The sequence below is a fragment of the Lactuca saligna genome, chromosome 9, assembly GCF_052625555.1.
Source record: "Lactuca saligna cultivar CGN05327 chromosome 9, ASM5262555v1, whole genome shotgun sequence".
Taxonomy (NCBI): Eukaryota; Viridiplantae; Streptophyta; class Magnoliopsida; order Asterales; family Asteraceae; genus Lactuca; species Lactuca saligna.
Window position 1 is genome coordinate 64,851,709 of NC_136425.1, and position 15,687 is coordinate 64,867,395.

The following is a 15,687-nucleotide window of genomic DNA, read 5'->3' on the forward strand; positions in this document are numbered from 1 at the left end:
AGCTAAAATAGGAGATCTAGGTTTGGAATGGGGGTTTAGCTCAATAAAGGTGGCAACCTTGAGCTTAAGGAGTTCTGAAATGCTTAGATCTGAAACCCATTCATCTTAACTACTCTTAAATCGATGTCAATGACTAGAAAATGGCTCAAAAACAACACTAACAAGCTTTTAAGGAGATCTACATGATGACAAGCAAAGATTCGAGCTTTATACCTCAATGGAAACTAGAATAACACAAGAATCTCAGATCTTCTTTGCTCCTCTTGAAAACCCTTCTTCTCTCTTCCCTCTTCTTTTTCTAACTCCAAAATGCACTTAAAATCCTTCACAATATGAGAAATACTCCAAGAATGCTTAAAGGAAGGCTAGGGTTTAGTAAGGGACGTTCTGAGGGTGATGGAGGCTGGTTTGGGGCGCATAGTGTTGCTTAAATAAGGTGCAAACCCTTGAAATTAGGGTTTCATCCAGACTGGCAGACTCGCCGAGTCCAAGAATATGGACTCGTCGAATAGCCAACTTAAACCGCGTGCAAATCCCGTCTCTACTCGACGAGTTGGGCTACAGACTCATCGAGTACCCTTTAAGAATTGAAAATTACTTTATTGTAAATCACATACCATAAATGGGGCGTTACTATTATATATATATATATATATATATATATATATATATATATATATATATATATATATATATATATATATATATATATATATAATAATAATAATAATAATAATAATATTATTATTATTATTATTATTATTATTAGAAAAATATTATAAATAACAATAATATAAACACTAATAATAATAATAATAATTAGATCTAAGACCCGTATGTTATACGGGTTTGATAAAACAAAATATAAAATATAAAAGTTTAAACAGAAATTTATTTAAATTTGAAATTTAAAATTTAAAAAGAAACATATTAAATACTATATTAATACTAATATTGTAATTTATTGATTATTTTTAAATTAAGACAATTATTAATTGAAGTGTAAATGTGAAGTACTTTTTAAGAATGATAAAAAATATAAGAAAAATGATAAATGGAAAAGACATTTAATCAAAAATATCAAAAAATAACATGTGTCCAAGTTAATGAGAAAGTGACATGTGATAAAATTATTTTCATTTATTAGGTAAGATAATAATAATAATAATAATAATAATAATAATAATAATCTATCTTTTCTAATAAATGAAACTTAAAAATGATACGTGTCAGTTTTTTAGAATATCTTTTTGACACGTAACATTTTTCTATTATTTTTATTATTTTCTTTTTTTGGTTACAAATCAAATTCAATTCAGGTTTTGAAAATACAAACCCATATCCTAATATCATTATTATGTTTATTTTGCTTAACAAATTAATTCATAATCACTTACAATCGATAATATATCGGCTTTTTTTTGACATTTATTAGTATTTTTTTTAATTATTTAAAATTTTTAAATATATTGACCGTGGTTTCCACAGGTTATAACCTAGTAATAATAATAAAGCAAAATTTGTTTTTTTATTAACCATTAGATAAACTAACTGATTAAGTATTACAATTGCTAAACAGTAAACATCTAAAAAAAATCTCCTATACTTTTATCACATAACTTTGTTTCCTTTCCTTACACTATTTAGCGTAGCTTTTTTAAACACTTAAACACATCTTCACAATCAAATGTATCATCCTTACAAGTCACAACAGGTTCTACAAGATCAATCTATATTATTAGAATTATTTTTTAGGTTAATGATAATAATTATTATTTGACCTTGCTTTTTAAAGAACTTTATAATTACTTTAATCTTTTTTATGGATCTATTAGTTTTTAATAAAACAAGACAAAAACAATGTTTACTTTTTTTTGAAAGAATGCCACGACTTTTGTTTTTGCCTTGCTTATCAACCTCGCTTTAAAACTTTTTTTTTTTTTTTCTAATTATTTAAGATATGTCAATGTATATTTTTTTTTTATAGATTTCTTTTAGTATTTAACTTTTTTTACTATTTAAAAATAAACGTTTACTAGTAGTAATAGATATGTATATAAATTTTACGTTGTACGAGTAATAATATAGTGGCTCACGTTATGTAATATTTAAAATAGTTATTTATCTCATATTAATATATATTTCTCTAATAATAATTTATATCTACTGAAAAATACTCAAAAAATTTATCTGTTTAATTTATGATTTTGTAATTTATATATAATTAAAAACCAATGAAAAAAATTAATAAAAAATAAAAATATTAAAAGTTGATTAAATACTTCGCCGGCGATAACGCTGAAATAGGAATCATTCGGTACATCAAATGATTATACATATAAAAAATATATATTTGAAGTTATATTTCATCATCACTTCGCTGGACCACCGAACCACCAAGTTGCCGCCATTGGACCACCGAATCCCCGGGCGATCAGGTGTTACGCCGATACCGCATTCATATTGTTTATAATTTTTTTCTTACTTTTTCAACTCTTCTTTAAACTTTTTACAACGTTTGAACATATATTTTTAACGTTTTTTTTTTCAAAAAAAAATCATGAGCTGTAGAAAAAAGTTTCAAATTCAGATGATTTGATTTTGTTAACAACGAGTTTCGAATAAACGGAAAAAAATATCGAAAAGTTAAAACTAAATAATATAAACGAACAATACCATAAAAAGTTCAAAAAAAATAGACAAACAAAACATCAAAAATTAAATAAATAAACATTAAATCTACATATTCGAATAAAACGGCAAGAAAATTAAATATAAATGATTAAATATAAATAAAATAATAAATCATAATATTAATAAATAATGATTTTTAATAATTTAGATAATTAATTTAATATTATTAAATAAGTTGATCTTTTATTTTTTGCAAATTAAAATTTAATATTATTAAATAAGTTGATTCTTTGTGTTTTGCTAATTAAAATCTTAAAATATAAAGGGATATGTAACCAACAAATAAAAATAAGATATATATTTAAAAAAAAAAAAAACAAAGAAACAATGAACGTGGTTTGGCAAAGAAAAAAAAAGTAGTGGTTATTTGTAAATTACTAGAAAATAATTATGATAGAACACAATTTACTAGATTTAATTGTTTAAAAAAAATAAATTGGTGTATCAAAAGAAATTTCGGTCACAAAAATGTTGTTTAACTCAATCTTTCGTCAAAAGTTTGTCACTAGACCCTAGTGGTATCAATTGACCTGCATGTGGATAAGCTACAAAAGCAAAAGGGTCTTTCAATTACAAAAGCAAAAGTGTTTTTCAAATAATTTACATAAATGGTTTGTGAACTTATATAACTTATATGATTTTATAACATAAATTATAAGGATTATATAAATTAGAACGGGCTGTATAAATTTGAACAACACAAAAAAATATTATATAAATTAGAACGGGCTGTATAAATTTGAACAACACAAAAAAATATTATAGAAAAAAAAAATTAATCATACAATAATCTCCGAACGACTATATAAATTTGAACGACAATATATTTAAGTATTTAATGAATGACTTTTGTTGTTGAAATAGTCTTTATAAATCAACGGGTACTGTACTATTGTTCGGTGTGTGGTAATAACTTGTTGTATAAATCCAACCAAATTTTAATATAATAATTATTATTATATTCTAATAATAATAATAGCAACAACAACAACAATAACAACAACAACAATTGTAACAACCCTAATTTCTTGAGGTTAATTCCGTTATATTCTCATGTTAAGTTACTTTTCTATTGATTAAAGTTAACTTAAGGTGGGTAAAGTGTAGAAAATGATTCTTTGAATATATATATATATATATATATATATATATATATATATATATATATATATATATATGTCATATGGTCATTTTTACACACTTTGAGGGGCCTACATGAAAGATGGACTCATTTTTATACCACACTTAACCCTAATCCATAAGTAACCTCTCATTTGTTGCCAACAACCCTATCATAAGCCTCCGTCTTCTTGAGAAAGAGTTTTAGGGTTCTTACCCTTGGTGGTGTGTTGAAGTGAAGAAGAAATGTGAACTCTTTGGTGCAATTGGTGGACTGATGGTGGGAATTCATAGAGCTTCTCCCTTAGCATATTCTTGGTGGTTCATATATGGATTTCCAGAAGGTAAGAACATCTACCTATAACTCATTTTGTTATCCTACAAGTCACACACAAGGAGAGGCCATGGATAATGCAAAATTCTTGATCTTGGTGTGTTTGATTGTCCCACCTATGTCCCTATCATTGTGGTCACCTAAAAAGGCTCTTGAGGGGTTAAGAACATCCCGATAAAGATTTTGATCAGACCGAAAGCAGAATGAGATCATCAATCGATGATCAAAAAAATCTATAACTATCCAGTTTTCATGATGTGAGCATTACTTTTTCATCAATCGATGTTGCAAGACAATACACCTTAGATAAAGTACGAAAAGTAACCGTTTATATTTATAGATGTTGTGTTTTTTTTTAACCTTGTTTAGAAGGTTCACCGGTGGTCAAGAATTAACACGAACCGGAATAACACTATTTGTTACTTCTTTTCTTACATTAAAAAAATTTCAATAGTTAAAATATCATATTCAACAATTATTGCTTCTAATGAATGTGCCGCATCCACCTTCGCTTCTATAAATAAAAGGAGTTTAATTGAAAGTATTATTTTGGTTGATGACAGTTTTTGGAAGGCTATAAAATATTATTTGAGTTGTGTAGTTCCTATTTTTAAGGTATTGAGACTTATGGATAGTGATGTCAAACCGGCAATGGGTATATATATATATATATATATATATATATATATATATATATATATATATATATATATATATATATATATATATATATATATATATATATATATATATATATATATATATATATATATATATGGGGAAGATTAATCTTAAGTGGAATATACAACTTCATATGCTACTTCATTACGTGAGATATTATCTTAATCCTATGTGTATATTTTTATTATTTCATTAACATTAATTATTTACGACTAAACGCTTATTTTTTTATTTTATAAACTAGTCTTCATTTGGAGGAGAACTTTAATGCCGATAAAGAAGTTAAATGTGGATTGTACGGCGTCATTAAAGGATGTATGACAGGTTAACAATGGTGACAATTCATGAACAAATTGTAAAGTTCAATAGGATATTTGGGATATTCGAATCCGTGCTAATAAGGAAGAAAATGCAACCTGGTAAATTTTGGGGAAAATGTAACCTGGTAAAATATATAATTATTACATTATTACTTATTACTTATTAGTTCTATAAAATTGTAGCTAAATGGTGGTCAAGTTATGAAAATCTTGTTATTCCTGTACTGAGCCTCACATGTAGTGCCACAAGATGTGAGAAAAATTTGAGCATTTTTGACCATATACACTCCAAGAAGAGGAACCTTTTGGAGCAACAAAGGTTGAATGCATTGGTGTTTGTGAAATACAGCATCAACCTTGATACATGTCTCCAAAAGAGAAAAGAAAGAGGGGAGACCTATGATCTAATATGTTTGTCGAACATGAAGTAAGATGATAAATGGATTACCGAAAAAAGAAGGATGTATGTCTCCACGAAAATATCTCACGGATGGATGTTCATAAATATTTTAAAGAGGATGAAGAAACCAATACTAATAAAAGGAAGATAGGTAAATTATACAAAAGGGTGATTATATATTATAATATTAATAAGTATCAAGTTTAATAAATACAAGCTTTACTTATTTGTAGGACCAAGGTTCAATCTGAACAAAATCACCCAGACGACGATGATGAGGATGAAGAAGATGATGCTGGTTGCCATAAGATAATGGTGGTTGAAGATGAAGATGAAAATGTAGCATCTCGTTTTTCGATCAATTATCTAGAAATATTAATTAATAAATATTATGATTATTGTGGAAATGGAAAATAAATTTTAAGGTTTTATAAGTGAATTATATAAATAGTAGGCATTATGTAAATTGTAAAGTGATTAAATAATAATTAAAGAAAATAAATAATAATAATAATAATAATAATTAACTAATAAATGTATAACGAAGGGATCCGTAATCATTTCTAGAAAATTGGCTTAAAGTGTCAATGATAAAAGCTGTCATTTGTCAAGAAAATTGTTTTTGGGTAGAAAGTGTCATTTTGGGAAAATAAGGGGCTGGAAATGTAAAATTCATTTTTCTTTCATAAAAGCTAACAGGAATAAGGCATGAGTTTGTTTTTACATCAACTTTTGATGTGCATAATTAATTAAACAAAACTTCAATTCATGAAACCTCAAAGGATATGGTTAGGGTATAATGTCTAGTATACCATGATTTTTTCATAAGATTTAAATCTTAAACCTCCTAGAGTAAATTTAACACATTTGGATGTGTGTCCAGAAAGTAACAACTCAAAATGACTTACTTGTAAAATTAATATAAAATCAACCAAAAACCGTGAGAATGAAATTTTTATATTCCCAGAAAGGTAAGATAGGGAACTATATGAATATAATTTTATTAGAACCTTATCATGACTTTAACGTTAAGAAATCAAATCCCGAACAGAACACTGTAATCAAAGAAAAGTTAAAGTAATACAAAATTTAGTATTTTAAACTATAGTTATGAATTACAAGTTAAGTAAATGTTATAATTATTGTGCAGGTGTTCAAAAAAAGAGGAAGTTCATTTAACTATTGCAATTAGAGTGTTCAATTTATCAAAAGAGGGGAGTTGCACTAACTCTCTTATTATATAGACATTACTTGATGTATGTGTATGTTGTCCACAAATACCCTAATATGGTAGAGTGGACAGGAACATGTTCTTGACCATGATAGACCCTTCGAGGGGAGTGGTTAAGGTATGGATGATCATAACGGACCCTTTTGGGGGAAGTGATTAGTCCCAATATGGTAGTGTCTGAGATAGATCCTTCGGGGGAATTAGCCTACTGATGTAGAGTTGGTACTAACATCATGTGCTAGGAATGTTTATGTTTATGTTTTATGTGAAATGTTATGCTATGTGTAAGTAAGTGATTTATATAATTGTACAATAATATGTATGCTCAATAAGTGTTATGCTTACCTGTTGTTATTTAACATTTTTCATGATCGTCAAGTATTGAAGTGAAAGAGACCGATGTGACTGTATGTAACATTCTCTTGAAGATTTTAAGTTATTATTATGACAATCTGTTAACCTATGATATTTTTTGCTTCAACAATCTTTTTAGAAATATTTATTTCAATGTGGTTGAATGTTTTTTGAAAACATTAATTTTATTTTTAAAAGGGTAACAATTGGCTTTTTAATATTATATTTAAAAAAATTAGGCCGTTACATAAGATGACGATGACCATTTTATTCACGAATTTAGTTTTATGATTCAAACACAAAGTTTTTTTTTTTTTTTTTGTCATTTGCTTTGTTACTAAATCACTAGTTATTTTTTGATACTTTATGATGTATATAACCCATAACCAATGAATTTGTAACATATTAGTAAATGTGTTTAAATATTTGGCTTATATTTTATTTATACATAATGTTATATATAATTTTTTGGGGATATCTTTGATAAAGTCTCAATATTTTGGATCAGTTTACGATTTAATTCAAAAAAAAAAATTTTAATAGAAAATTTTTTGATTATTTTATATTTGCCAAATTTAGCGAAAAAATATTTATTTTTTTCAACAAAAATGATATATTATCGTATAAAATTAGATAATATTATAACTATATATATATATATATATATATATATATATATATATATATATATATATATATATATATAGGGTTAAGTTCAAATGAGAACACTATTTAATGTAAGAACGTGAGAACACTACTTTATGTTACTATTCTACTATGAATTTTATATATACAACGATATGACATTATTCATCAACAAATATACGAATAATCACACATTAATATTTACATTCAAATTTTGTATGTATAACTTTATGACATTATTCACTACCGAATATATGAAGAATCACATATTTAACATTCACATTAGAATTTTTTAAATTATTAAACATATATACAAATTTTATAGTAGAATAGCAATATAAAATTGAATATATTCATATTATAATTACTACAATACTATACATATTAAATTCATAGTAGAATAGTAACATAAAGTAGTGTTATCATGTTCTCACATTAAATAGTGTTCTCATTTGAACTTAACCCTATATATATATATATATATATATATATATATATATATATATATATATATATATATATATATATATATATAGGGCGTGTTTGACACGGAGCTTTTAGAAGCGTTTGGGAGCTTATAGCTTTTAGCTTTTGATAAAATGCTCTAGTATAAACAAAAAGCTTCGTTTGGCAGTACGAGCGTTTAGCTTTTAGTTTTAACAAAACGCTCCGATTCTAAAAGTTACTTCATGTAGCTTTTAACAAAACGCTCCGGAGCTTTTGAAATCAATTTCAATAATTACCCTTAAAAAAATATTTATATATATATATTTTTTTTATTTTTAATCAATTATCCTTTTATATAATTTTATATATTTCAAAAGCTACTAGCTTTTAGCTTTTGACAAAACGCTCTAGTTTAAACAAAAAGCTTCGTTTGGCAGTACAAGCGTTTAGCTTTTAGTTTTAACAAAACGCTCCGATTCTAAAAGCTACTTCATGTAGCTTTTAACAAAACGCTCCGGAGCTTTTGAAATCAATTTCCATAATTACCCTTAAAAATATATTTATATATATTTTTTATTTTTAATAAATTGTCCTTTTATGTAATTTTATATATTTCAAAAGCTTCCAGCTACTTTTGCCAAACATTCATAAAACAAATAAAAGCTACAACTTCCCGCTACCAGCTACTAGCTACACGCTACCAGCTACCCGCTACCAGCTAACCGCTACTCGCTTCCAGCTAACAACTACTTTTGCCAAACACGCCCTAAATAAAAGCTACAGCTTCCCGCTACCAGCTACCAACTACACGCTACCAGCTACCCGCTACCAACTAACCGCTACCCGCTTCCAGCTAACAACTACTTTTGCCAAATACATCCTTAGTATCATGACTTTATAAGTGTCATGACTTTATAACTCAAGTCATGAGTTAAAATTGAAGATTTCAAGTGGTTGTAAGTTGTAACTATGGATAGATGTGATTTGAATATTTTTAAGAGGACCCTAAATGAGAGGCAACACGTGTGAATGGAATTACTCGTTTAAATCGTATAGTAATCTGCAAACGGGAGAAACACTTGTCAGCGCGCTTTTCTGCAAATTCAAATCAAATTCTTTACTTCCAAAACCCACATTAATTACCAGTTAGCGCCTCTTTCCTCTCAACGTTGAACCCTAATCCTAGACGCCATCAATCTCTCCTCTTTACATATGAAAGCTTGATTTTTTCGATCTTGAATTTGAGTTTTGCAGAAACTGGTAGAGATCTATATGAAAAATGAAATCTTTTTAAGCACCTCATTCAATTTGCTTAGCGATGGATGGTTGTGTTGTAGCCGGATCTGAATCCAAGGTTTGTTTTTGTACATTCTTTCTGAACTTGCTCTTAACTGAATCCATTTTGGTATAAATTTTGTTGATCTTATCCGATTTATGGGATTGATTTTGTTTGCTGATGGTGGATGCAGAAGAGACGTTGTGAAGAATTTGTAGCATTGCCAGAACTCGGACCTAAAAGAGCAAAAATTAGAGACCTAGAGTCTGTTCTTCGTTCCGAAGGTAAATCATTTGAATATTCTTGAATTCGAAGAGTTTGATTTGGTTAAATGGTAGATGAGAACTTTAAATTCAAAGTCTAGGAGTTCGTTTTTGTGAGTTTTGGATAAAATTTGACTAGATTTGGTGACATTGAACTAGAAATTTGGTAAAATTACAATCCAAATCTTGATCTGAATCCAAATTTCTTCTCAATTAGGGAAAGCAAAAGTCAACACCGCTTCAGCATCTGATTTCAGCACCAAATACGAAGCTCCATCATGTATCGAAGACACAACCCAATTTGAATCCGGGATTAATTGTGTAAAACCAAAAGGTTTTGGTTTCGATCTCAACACCGAAGATGTTTCTAGTTCTATCAGTAACGATCTTTTTCACCCCGACAACGATTACAAACACGCAAAACCCCGAGATTCTTTATCTGAATGTGGAAGCACTTGTAATCTGGGAGGACAACAAGACTCCATGAGAGTATGGAAAGAAATGAAACAAAACGGATTTCTATCATCTTCTCATGGGGGCGTACCTGTGCCACCTGTCCCCAAATCACGCGGGAGGAAAAAAGGGAACGAGTCATTGATCAAGAAAAAGATAGAAATCGCAAAGAAAGAACAAGTCGACAGATTCGCTAAAGTCGCTGCTCCAAGTGGGCTTTTGAATGAACTAAATCCTGGGATTATAAACCATGTAAGAAACCGAAAACAGGTTCATTCTATAATTGAGAATCTTGTGAGATCTGCAAGAACTGAAAACAAACATGGTGAAAGCAAGCAAAAGGGTTTGGAAAATGAGACATGGAAGGATTCTTATGGGTGTCAATCAGATGAACTTAGAGGACACCATGCTAATGTAAATTGTGAAGATGATACTCTTGCATTGAAACTCTCATCATCAGCAAACATGGAATCAGTGAATATGAGCCATTTGTCCAATGATGAGTCTGGAAATATGTCAACAGTTGATTCCCTTTCCTTTAAAGGTAAGTTCTTAGTCTCCTTTCTTATGATTTAGTGAATCTTGTTAACCATGTTAACTTACTCAAATACAAAACGGTTAACTAAGTTAAAGAAAGAATCTTTGCCCAATTTCAAGCAATTTCTTTTCAAGATAATGGGATCCCAGGTCAATTCTTATCATGACATATAAAGGGTATCATTGTCTTTTTGCAGCTGCAAATGTAGCTTCTCAATGGTTAGAACTTCTTCTTCAGGACATTAAAGGTCGTCTTGCAGGTAACTAACATTCTTGTTCTTGAAAACATTTTTTGGTTAAGCTATAATGCTATATATATAATTATATACACACAAAAATAATCTTTATTAATGTTTTTTACAGCATTAAGGCGAAGTAAGAAAAGAGTTCGAGCTGTAATTCAAACAGAATTACCTTTCTTGGTATCACGAGAGTTGGGTTATAATCAAGAAAATGAATGCTATGATGTAAAAAATTCTGAAAATATTCACTTTAACAAAGGAAATGCTGATTTACATAGAGCAAAATGGGGTACTCTTTTCGATCAAATGGATAATGCCCTTTGTGAAGAAGAGAAACATCTGGTATACCATTTCTTATTCCTCAAGTTTAATATATGTTATTTTTCTCATTTCTTGTGTATTTTAATCGGTATTTGAACATTATCTTTTGTAGGAGAGTTCATTGAACCAAGTAAATGAAATGTTGATGCATTGTGAACGTGGTCTTCTTCAACTTCATCCAGCAAAGGACTGCAGGTGATTGCTTATTCTTCAAGTTGAAATTTTGGAAAAAGAAAATGTTGTAATTTTGGAAAAATGAATTGAATATTAATGAATCTCATATTGTTTTTTTTGTTGAAATACAGAGTTGGAAAAACAGAAACAAGCCCATACAAGGATTTAGCTGTAAAAGCAGCTGCAGCTGCCATCTATTCAACATCTAATTTTTTGAAGTCAATGGAAAATTTACCATGTTTTTGATCATTTCTTGGTGTTCAATAGTCATTTTGTATTTTGATTTTAGTCTAATTATAGTTTGCATTCTAATGCATGCTAGGATCCATGTGATATTAGTTTCTAATTGATTTGTAACATTTAGATGTTGGATATATGTGTGATTGTATTAGTGTTTTTGTTTTACATGTTGCATAGCAAAAAAGAATTGATTTTTGCTACCTTGTGCATGAAATCTAATGAGAGTTTTTGTGATATTATGAACACATTATTCTTATTACTACTTTTTTTTTTTTTTATATTGTTGTAGTTTGCTAAAAGTGTGAAGTTTTGTTTATCATCTCAAGATTTTTAAATGACATTTTTATGAGATATATACAAATGATGAATGAATGGACATTTCAATAGAAAAGTTTGTTCTATATGTTTGAGTAAATGACATAAATAGTCCTTGTGGTTTCGTGCTATATGCATGTCTAGTACCTAACTCATATTTTTAACTTGTATGGTTTTCAAGGTCTAATTTCATTACATGCTTGGTCTTTGTGTTAACGTTTTGTCAATTTTATGCTAGAAAGCCCCACATGCCTTGCATGTTGGGGATATTTTTGTCCTTTCAAGTATTTTTGTCCACCATCTCTTTCTCTGGTTATCTTCTCTATTGAAACACAACTGATTAAATATGCTTGTCCACCACCTTTTTCTTGGTATCATGAGAGTTGAGTTAAACTATTAGGGATGAAATATGTAACAGATTAAATTATGAAGAAGCGTTCGAGTTAAAAAAAGAAAGTTAAAGACCAAATATATAGACATCCTTAAACGATTGGAGATGTGTAATTTACTCTTATACTTAATAAGAAAGTTTTACATAAAACTAGAAAGATATTTCAAGATTCATTCAACATGAGAAATCTTATTCTAATAAATGAAGATCTTTTTGTCACATGTCATATTCTTTTTTATTTTTGCAACATATTATTTTGTGGTTATTTTAAATTGGATTTTTCCACATGTCATTTTATGGTTTTTTTGTTTTTTCTATTTTATTAAATTCTAAATAATATTTAAATGTACTAATAAATGAATATCAATTTTATTAATGGATTTAATTTTTAATTTTAAAATTCCTAAATTAAAGTCTCATTAGTTTATTTGTTTATTTATCTAAATTATTTATTTAAATTTATAGAACCACTTAAATTTTAATAATTCAATATTTTTTTCTCATTTTTCTTATAAATTCAAACTTCTCAAATATTTAAACCTCTATATTTAACTATTTTTTTTAAAAATAAACTCATATAATACATGAGTCTTATAATTAATCTTTACTATTTTAATTATAACCAGTCTTAATATTTTAATTTGTATACAAAAAATTTAAAACATGGGACAACCTTCATCTATGGCCTCTAATCCTCTATAGAGTTTGTTTGCTAACAAATAAGTCCATGGATTAAAAATATATAAGTCCATGGATTAAAAATATAGACAATGGATAGTCAAAGTCACTTTTGACTTTGTCTTTATTTTAGTTTAGGAGACTAAATGAGTGGTCCTTTTTCATTGATTTTTCCAAAATTTCTTCATTTACCAACATTTTCTATATTGGTTGTATAGGAAGATAATTTGCACAAATGAACAACAAAAAAAACAAACCGATAAGATGTGTGCTTAACACAACATTTTTAAACATATTAGTCTATAATTGGAAGTTTGTTTAACATGATAGAATAGCTAGAAACGATTATTCTAAGCCGCCAAACCTAGGTAAGCCCAAGTTTTACCTTGATAGAAACAACAAAGTGTAGAAGCGTAAGTAGAAAATGAGAGAGTCAAGTTGCATATCCAAAATGGTTGTGATACATAATCAAAGCATTAAAACGGAAATTAGACATAAATTGAAACCGGAATCAATATTTAATACAAGTTTAACACCTGAAATTGCATTAAAGTTTCAATTACGAAAAAGATTTTTTTGGTATAAAACCCTTAAACTTTTCTTTTCGATCGGTGTGACATTTGTGTTCATAGGACAAGCATGCTCGCACACAAGTTTAGTGACCCGAAGTCATTTGGTTCACATTTGCATTCGCTATGTGTTCAAGAGAAGATATTGCTGATATAAGTCTTACAAGCCTAATAAACTTGTTTCCTTTCCCCTCTCCCACCTGTAGGATGGTTTAAAACACATTAAACCTCTCATCTAACTCTTTCAACTACTTTAATTTCATGTTTAATTCTCATTCATCTGGATTTCAATTTGGATGTTTAATATACTACAATGAAAGTATGATGGAGGAGAACACAAATGTACAATCATCATCCATTTTAATAATATATAGGGTTTTGAATTTGTGTTCAAAATGGAAATGTTAGCCTAATAAGATTTTGGGCTTTATTTTGTATTGGGTTTTATGATTGAGCCTTTTCGCTAGGAAACCCTAATTAGCTTGTCTATATATTATGTCTTTCCTTTTCATTGTAGTTGTACTTCTCTCTGATAATAATATGAAACCCTAGCCGTTATATGTATTTCACTTGTTAGTTTACATGGTATCAGAGCTCAATGATTATATGTAGTTTTTTTTGGGGCGCGAGTACTGTTCATTGGCGATTATTGTTCAGCGGAGTACTGTTCATCGATTATTGTTCATCGTGATTATTGCTCATTGGAGTTACTGTTCATCGCGATTAATGTTCACCGATGATTACTGTTCATCACGAGTGTTGTTCATAACGGCTACTGTTCACGGTTACTGTTCATCGTAATATTCATCGGTATTGTTCACGTGCACTGTTCATTGCCATCATTTGCAATTTTGGGGTATGCTTTTTTTTGCTCGTTTCTGTATTTGGTTTGGTTTGATTTGTTCGTTTGTTGGTTTTGAGGGTTTCGTTTTCGTCTAGCTTTGTTGATTTCGAGATCTTGATCGTTTTTTGCTACTACTCGTATTTACTATATGACTGATATTGAAATATGACCCCAAGAGATGATTCTCTTCAGTCCATTAGTATTCAACTTGATGGCAAAAACTATGCCTATTGGAGTTATGTTATGAAAATTTCTTGCGGGGCAAGACTATGTGAGGGATTGTTATAGGTGACAAGAAGAAACCAACAAACGAGAAGGCCGCTAATTATGCAACCTTACTGAATTCATGGGAGACTGATAACTCCAAGATCATTACTTGGATTAGTAATTCTGTCATCCAGTCTATTGGTACTCAATTGGCAAAGTATGACATGACAAAGGAGGTTTGGGATCACTTGGCTAGGTTGTATACTCAGTCTAACTTTGCAAAGCAGTATCAGTTAGAGTTTGATATTCGAGCCCTCCAGCAGAACAATCTTAGTGTTCAGGAATTTTATGCAGCTATGTCGGATTTGTGGGATCAGTTAGCTCTTACAGAACCTGATGTGTTGAAGGCTTTTAAGCCTTATATTGATAGAAGGGAAGAGCAACGTTTGGTTCAGTTCTTGATGGCATTACATTCAGATTTTGAAGGTCTGCGTAGATCAATCTTGCATCGTACAATTCTTCCCACTGCTAATTCAGTTGTTCACGAGTTGATTGCTGAAGAAACTCATATCAAGTCCCATACTGATAAAGCTCCCAAGACAGCCACTCCTGCTGTCTTTGCTGTTTCACGACGACCCCAATCTTCAAACCAAAATCGTCCCAGAGTTGCATTTGATGAGTGTGATTTTTGTAAGAAGAAGAACCATTGGAAGGCAAATTGTCCTTTGCTGACAAGCAAGGGAAATTAGCAGCAACAACAAACAAAATCACCAACACTCTCAGTCTTCACAGCAGAACAAGTCTTCTGGACAGTCACGTCCCTCATTTTCATCTTTTAGGCCACCACAATACGCTGTTGCTACACCTTTAGTTGAGAATGCAACAGATTTCACACCACCATCAGCCTTAAATCCACAGATTGTTGAGCAGTTCAGACAGTTCTTAGCTACCA

At 29.2% G+C, this 15,687-nt stretch overlaps 1 protein-coding gene and 1 long non-coding RNA gene across 3 annotated transcripts; both read left to right on the forward strand.

Annotated features, from left to right (window-relative positions):
• The first annotated feature begins 3,973 nt into the window (after positions 1-3,973).
• LOC145018067 (uncharacterized) lies at positions 3,974-5,943 on the forward strand. 2 transcript variants are annotated; one of them, XR_013666813.1, is made up of 4 exons: positions 3,974-4,157; positions 5,073-5,247; positions 5,332-5,699; positions 5,782-5,943. It is a non-coding gene; the product is annotated as an uncharacterized LOC145018067 (long non-coding RNA). The 2 variants fall into 2 exon arrangements; XR_013666812.1 differs by having other exon boundaries at positions 5,073-5,699.
• A 3,301-nt stretch (positions 5,944-9,244) lies between these two features.
• On the forward strand, positions 9,245-11,976 carry LOC145014372 (uncharacterized). The gene is made up of 7 exons (XM_078972748.1): positions 9,245-9,579; positions 9,695-9,785; positions 9,982-10,761; positions 10,952-11,014; positions 11,118-11,338; positions 11,430-11,512; positions 11,623-11,976. Exons 1-7 carry the CDS (start codon positions 9,544-9,546, stop codon positions 11,735-11,737), a joined length of 1,389 nt encoding a protein of 462 aa, XP_078828874.1. The 5' UTR covers positions 9,245-9,543; the 3' UTR covers positions 11,738-11,976.
• The last annotated feature ends 3,711 nt before the right edge of the window (positions 11,977-15,687 follow it).

What these genes read in the sequence shown, in the direction of transcription:
- LOC145014372 (XM_078972748.1), top strand. Translation starts at nt 9,544, where the DNA reads ATGGATGGTTGTGTTGTAGCCGGATCTGAATCCAAG. An exon ending in GTCTGTTCTTCGTTCCGAAG is followed by an intron (nt 9,786 to 9,981) that starts GTAAATCATTTG and finishes CTTCTCAATTAG; the next exon opens with GGAAAGCAAAAGTCAACACC. An exon ending in TGATTCCCTTTCCTTTAAAG is followed by an intron (nt 10,762 to 10,951) that starts GTAAGTTCTTAG and finishes GTCTTTTTGCAG; the next exon opens with CTGCAAATGTAGCTTCTCAA.